The sequence below is a fragment of the Hemicordylus capensis genome, chromosome 2 (genome assembly GCF_027244095.1).
Source record: "Hemicordylus capensis ecotype Gifberg chromosome 2, rHemCap1.1.pri, whole genome shotgun sequence".
Lineage (NCBI taxonomy): Eukaryota > Metazoa > Chordata > Lepidosauria > Squamata > Cordylidae > Hemicordylus > Hemicordylus capensis.
Window position 1 is genome coordinate 310,791,821 of NC_069658.1, and position 7,332 is coordinate 310,799,152.

At 43.2% G+C, this 7,332-nt stretch overlaps 1 protein-coding gene across 1 annotated transcript in view; it reads left to right on the forward strand.

Moving 5' to 3' along the window:
* Positions 1–5,437, forward strand: part of PHF2 (PHD finger protein 2) — a 187,472-nt gene extending 182,035 nt beyond the window's left edge. The window contains exon 22 of the mRNA XM_053297988.1: positions 832–5,437. Coding sequence (XP_053153963.1) covers positions 832–920 — 89 coding nt within the window. The 3' untranslated portion in view covers positions 921–5,437. The remainder of the gene's footprint in view (positions 1–831) is intronic.
* The last annotated feature ends 1,895 nt before the right edge of the window (positions 5,438–7,332 follow it).

Below are 7,332 nucleotides of genomic sequence, written 5' to 3' on the forward strand. Positions count from 1 at the left end.
GGGGAGAGCAGGCTAAGCCAACTCTACCAGCAGAGCCCAGTAAAGCGCTTCACACTAATCATGTGAAGTGCCTCAGTGACTTACAAGGTTAAGTGGGTGGTTCAAGTCCAGGAGATCATTCACGTAATCAAAAACTATGTTCTACCCCAGTTTAGTTGCTGAAAGTGCTCCCAAACTTTGGTTCTGAGGAGCAAGATAGGAGGAAAAGCTACCCAGTTCTTCCTACCTTGCTTCCACATAACCAAAAATTAGGAGTACACACAGCTCCCAAACCCAGGTAGAACAAAGGTTTTGATTGTGTGAATGACCTCCACGTCTCTCTAGTCCAAGCTGACTGAGTGCACTAAAATGTGTGAGGTAATATGAACGTTCTGTGGTGTTTGATCTCTGATAGTTCATTCACATATCTAAAACACTACAAGCTAAAAAACTACAAGCTAGGAAGTCTCCGGTTCAAATTTCACTCAGCCATGAGTTCAATAGGTGGCCTCAGGCAAGCCTCTGCTCACCGCCGCCATCTACAATATAGGATTGAATCCAAGTATTTATTAAAACCATAGATTAACTGGCTGTTTGTTAAGAGATCCCTTTACCACAGTTTTCACAATAATGTGTGGAAAGAGAACGTGTGCATTTTTCTTAGCACCTAAAATGTGGAGATGAACTGGATCCACCTCTAAACCAACCATCAATTGTCAGTTATTAGTTATTAAGCATTATAATTATATGTAAGAATTATCATTGTTATTTTTATCATGATAACCTGCCTTTCCCATTTCTTTATAAATACGGTTTCTTTTGGCTTAACATCTACTCTTTTCTCTACTTCAGGGAAACGTACAAAAAAAGGAATGGCTACAGCTAAACAAAGGCTTGGGAAGATTTTGAAAATTCATCGGAATGGAAAACTTCTCCTCTAAAACCTGACCACAACTGGGACTCTAGCCAAGTTCAGAATGTCCTGAGCTGACACTAACTCTTCAACTCTTGAAGGACTTCAGTAGTATTGTGCAACATCTTAGGGACAATACCAGTTAACTTTTTGCCACCACTTTAATAAATTCTTTTTAACTTTCGGCAGTTAAAAATGTACAGAATACTGCTATAAATATTTTTTAATATAGATGTCCTTTCTCAAATTGCTGAGAGTGACTAGTTCGCAAAAAGTTAAAACTCCAAGACACTGAGGATCATTCCAGTTTTAGGAAAGTATCCCTTTAACTTGTTTATAAGTGAAGAAATGCAGATGTTTTAACAGTATGCACATTAATTTCAGTTACACTTCATGTATCAAAACTGTACCAGTTTTAAAGAGGTATCTGGTTAAGCAGTAGGAGATCTGAATTTTTAAAATTCTGCAAATTTTGCTCAAATTGACTTATAGAGAGGGGAGGAGATTTCTGCCATTAGAAGTTGTTATAATACTTGCAAGAAATAATAAGAATTATGGAAAAGTTAGAAGATTTTTAACCCAGATCATGATACTTTTTTGGTCAACAGAAGAGTTGAAATTGCACTTCAGCACTACTAAAGGCCTTTCCTATAACCAGGAAACATTGGACAACCATGGGTGAATGAATTTATTTTTATGTGCAATGCAAGGTGACTTCCAGAGTATTTTGGATCAGAAAGCCTGATCCATTTGGGTTACTGGTTTTTATGTCTCTACAAAAAGGGGTTAATCGAGTTTCTTGGAAATCAGTGGGAGTTTGGCCATTGACTTTGATTGGTGTTGAATTACAGCGCTTGTGTTTTGCCCTTCCCCAGTTTTTTATTTGTAAAGCTTATTTTTCCCCACACCTATTAGTGTGCTGTTTATGCTCATTTCACATGCTTTCATCACTTCATGTCAATGTGTGATAGGAGTAGCCTTGTCTGAACTTTTTTAAAAAAACAACCTCTTTGATTAAAAAAGAAAAAAAGACCAATATCACAAACAGAGTCATACAATTGGGGACATGTTACAAAACGAATTGGCACCTCAGAGGTAAGATGGGAAAACATCGGCTGTGTTTAGGGATTTTTTCACTGTCAGCCGTTCTATCCAGGGCCTGTTTGCATGCTGAGGGAAATTGGAGGGTTTTTCTTTTCTTTTCCAAATATTCTATTCGGGCTGGGCTTTTGGAAATTTCAGAAGGCCCAATAGGGCCATTCCCTCATCCCAACATGTAGAGCAAGCCTGCTCAACTTCGGCCCTCCTGCAGATGTTGGCCTACAATCCCCATAATCCCTGGCTATTGGCTGCTGTGGCTGAGAATTATGGGAGTTGTAGTCCAAAAACACCTGGGGGCCTAGGTTGAGCAGGCCTAATGTAGAGGAAGCCAATCCTGGGGCAAATGCCCCAGGTAGTATGGTGGTTGGAGGGGTGGTGATTCTTTCATTCCCGACCCAGCACTGGCACTTTGGAGGCTGGGTGGGTGCAGGAAATGTTGGGGAGGGATCCTTGGAGAAGGTGGCGAGACATGCAGGGAACAAGCACAGGGAGGCCTGGGGAGTATAGTTCCTTCCAGAGCTGTTCCCATTCCCAAGGCATCCCCATGCATTTTCCCAGCCTCCCCACACTCATTCCCAGCTGGTCTCCCCACCCTCTTCATGAAGCCTCCTGTCATTCCCCACACCCACCCAGCTGTTCTGAACCATCCAAAAGCCCCATTCTCTACTCTGTGTTCAGGGTTATTTTTTTGGAATGACACCTCTTGGTTCCCAGGGTAGGAAATTAGATATTATTTTAGGGCTGATTCATATGTGAATTTGGAAGCATTCTTCACTTCTGTGTGGCTGCCACACTGCCACACTAGTACTTTTTGAAACTGAACAGTCTGTAGGACCAACCAATGCCATTGTTCTTTCCCAACCCTGTGCTATTGGCCCACAGGCGGAAGCTGCACTGGAATGGGAAGAGTTGTGTTATAGTGGCACTTGGAGCATGTGCTTTGATTACAGTGGCAGATTAGAGCATGTGCTTTGCAAGCAGAAGGTCCTGGGCTCCATCCCTGCATATCCAAAGGCTGCCTTTCTGCTAGAGACCTTGGAAAACCATTGCCAGTCAGAATAGATAGTACTGAGCTAAATGGAACAAAGGTCTGACTCAGTATAAAGCAGATTCATCTGTCATTGCGCGTGGTCTCCCCATCTCAATTGGTTTCAGTGTGATGTGGGGTATGACACAGGGAAATAGATGGTAGAGACACCACTGAAGAAACAAAAAGAGGGAGCCCTCAGATGTCTCCCGAGATTCTTTTACTGAGCCCAATGTGTTCTGGATTGACAAAAACATTATTAAAAGGATGCTAAAACCAAACCACTTCACAATGCTCCACAAATAGCAGCAGCAGAGGTTTATGTTTGGCTTTAATCTCTGTTTTAGAACGTGTTTGTTCCAAGGCCAGAAAGTACCCTTGAAAAAGGATTTGTCTGTCTGAAATGCAGGAATTCAATACGGGAATTTGGTGAGGCATCCTGGAGTTCCCTCTGATGTGGGGTATGACCCTGTTGCAAACATAGAGGTCATTCACACAGTCAAAAAATGTGTTCTGCCCAGGTTTGGGAGCTGCGTGTGCTTCCGATTTTCAGTTGTGTGGAAGCAAGGTAGAAGGAAAACCTGGGTAGCTTTTCCTCCGACTTTGCTTCCACACAATCACTTCTACCCATGTATTCCTCCTGCCTTGCTTCCACACAACCGAAAATTGGGAGCATACACAACTCCCAAACCCAAGTAGAACAAAGTTTTTGATTGTGTGAATGGCCTCATAATATGAGATTTAACCCTTAGTTCAATACCCCCCCTTCTTTCCCCCCACTGGTGTTACCATCAGATCATGGTCAGCTGGCTGTGACTTTTGAACTCCATTTGAACTCATGACCACACTATCCTGAGATAAAACAGCAGATTTGATTAATCTCTGGATCACGTAAACCAATCAGAGATCTAAGTGAACGGAGAAGTTGTCTCAAGACAACTGAGAATGTAACAAGCACTTGCCTTCCACCCCATTCCCCATCCCCTACTCCTTCTTTCTACTTTGGGCCAATTAGTAGTTTGGGAGAAAAAGGGCCAGAGGGTAAGTGCTAAGAAAATGTAACATGTGGGCACAAGCTGTTTGAGTTTCTTTTATGCCTGTGAACTGATTTGATAACAGAGACATGATGGTACAACAGTTAGTCTAAGCTATGATGCCAAGACAAGCAGTGAGATGGATCAACTGTGTCGTCAGTCATGTCAGGGATGTACACAAGGCTTTTGACATTCATATCAAAGCACTTCCTATCAGATACACTTGTCTGGAGGAACGAGGGCTGCGTGCACCCAGGTGTTTGATAAGAGGAAAGCCAAGCTTATTGACAGTTTAACTGGATACTTGTTGTCTTTTAACTCTCTTAGTGTTTGGTGTAGAGTGCATTATTTTACATTAAACTTGCTTGTCTGCATATAAACACTTGAGGAGTTAAATTTGTTTCTCAGGCAATCCCATATTTTTCATTTATAGATATGTTTCCTAAAGCATATTTTTTCATAGAATGTAGCCTGTAAATAGCTTTTTAAATACCTTCTTTTTATAAGAGCAAAGTATCTTTAGACATTTCTTTCTATAGAGTACTTCATTAACCTTTATACAAGTTTTTTGCTATTATCAACTGTTGTATTTTAGGTTCTTGATTCTAAGAAAGGAATTTTGTTTTGTGTCCTTGTCTTTTTGTTTTGTTATATTTCTTTATTCTTCTTCTTATTATTATTATTATTTTGGCATTGCCTGAAAAACAAGTAAAATGTTGTGCAGCCTTATACAGAATCAAATAATAGTACAAATGATCTATTTAAGACACATTCTGAAGAATAATCTTCAGCTTTATAATACCAGCTCCTTGTTTCAATTCTTGTATTATGAGGGGATACAATTATTTTATTAGCACCTTGTGAAGTGTTTCTGTGTTTTGTGATGATGTAATTTATTAATGTTTGTAGCTTTTTATATTTGTACATTTCTTATGAGCTTTGTTTATATACACATTACCTGGATGTGATGTCCATGAGGAAAAAAAAAACAGCTACAGAAAACAACGGAGGCCTTATTAACTAACCTTTCAACGGTTATGGTGGGGAGACTGGGTCGGAATACTAGGAGTAAAAAAAGTTAGTTGAATAGGGCCCCAGGTTTATGCCGAGCAAGTTTTTTTAAGCTTCCCTAGTATACTGTTCTTGTCAAGCATTTATATAATATAATGCAGACATCATGCTGTTTTATTATTATTATTATTATTGTTATTATTATTATTATTATTTTCGCAACATGTACATTTCTAACAAAGTTTATTGTGGCTATCTATTACAGTGTTTTATTTACCGATTCATATCAAATGCTCTTGTATCAAGTCCATGAAATCTAAGTAAACTTAGATCAAAATTTTAAAAGTAAAATATTTCAGGTTTTGTATAGAATTGGTGTTGGTTTGTTCATTTTGCAGCTTAATCTATTGTGCACATTCAAATAATCAAAGAACATATCACGTTGCACTGACAGGTGGTTTGCTACCACTGTACATCCTGACCATAGGATGCTTAATGGAGTCTGGACTGCTGTGTTGCAGGTAATTCGAGCAGAAAGCACAAGTGCAGAAGACGTCTGCCACAAAGAGTGGGCACTGCAAGACTATCTGTAGGATCTACAGCTGTGAAGGGCAAAACTTAAGAGATCATGTAGCAATTACATATTCATGAGCGTCCAGAGAGGTGCGAGGTAGGCAATTGTCTCCCTGGATTGAGCCAGCTTCATTGAATTAAATGGGGCTTATTCCCAGAGAAGCAGGTATAGGGTTGCAGCCTTTGCCGCCCCCCCCCCCCCCGAAAAAGTCCTGTGGAGACCCATGAGCATGTTGCATAAGAACTTGGAACTAGATGGGTACCGACATGGAGTTCCTGCTTGCACTGACTTTCCATTTCACTTTAATGATAGGATCCACATGATGTACTATGGGATCTGTCCCCACTACTCTGATAACTGAAATAAAGGCAAAAACCCTTTCCTATGCAGGAGCACAATCTGAGCACCAGAATTCCCATGTACACAAGGAGACAGAGAGGCTATTCACACACGTGTGCAAAACCGGACTAAGGGAGCCCAGTCTGGTTTTGCATGCATGTGTGAACTGCCGGGATGGCGCCTTATCCCGGCGGCACCATGGGGGCAAACTTACCTAAGGAGCCTCCCTTCTAAATGGGGTTAGGAAAGCAGAGCGCTCTCCTAACTCCGTCTAAGCGATCGTGTGTCAGCCGCGGCTGCTTGCAGCCGCAGCTGGCACACTCAGGGAGGAGGATCCCATAATGCACTACACACTTGTGTGGTGCATTATTGGAGCTCCAGTGGGCAGGACCATGCAGGACGACACAGCCCAGCACCCTGACCCTCAGAGCTACCGGCAGAAGCTGGTGCTAGTCTGGGTGGGCGATCCACCCGCCCAGGGATGGCAGCCTACTTGTGAGCAGGGAAGTAAGCGCTTCCGGGCTTCCACCCCGCAAAATGGCTAGCCCTTTCTCACTGCATGTGAGAAAGGGCTCAGAGTTTCAGTTGGTTATTTCAACTGAAATTCAGTGTTTTTGCACCAAGAGATGCAATTGCTCGGTCTATTGCTAGATGTTTGTGAACTATCTCTAAGCAGTTTGCAAACCTTAAGTGAGCTGCTGTGATGGTGAGAGGGAGGGATTTGGCATAGGTAGAACCCCTATAAGGCATAGGGACAGCTGCCAATTGCAATTTTGCCCTACTGAACTATACTGTACAAGCCGACCCCGCACAGAGCATCTGTGCTCTCTTTGGGGCCGGCTACCTCTCTCTCTCTCTCTCTCCGCCCCCCCCATCTCCTGCGGGGCCAAGTGCCCCCGCCGCGGCTGCCGCCGCCGCCAGCAGGCCCAGTGCCCCCCCCCCACATCTGCCGTCGGCAGGCCAAGTGCTCCCGCCGCGGCCAGCGGGCAGAGTGCCCCCGCCGTGGCCGCGTGCCACCTTAACATCCGCGGCCGAGCTGGGCCCGCCAGCCGCTGCCGCTGCCTCGCATCTGCCCAGCCAGTTAATTCTCCTGGGTGCGCCTTACCCAATCAGGCATCCCCTCAGCCCAGCCAATCAGCTGGGCTGCCAGGACGCACGTTCTAAAGGCACACCCAGGAGAATTATATATATAGATACTCCAGCTGCAAGGAAATTTTCCTGGAGGCACGAGCTGGGCTGTATGGGAGATTTACCATTTGCTTATCTGATTCTTTCAATCATGCGCTCAAATAGAGAGCTTTGCTATTTGCGGAAGCCAACCGTTATGGTAGCAAAGATAGCAGAGGAGTATCTA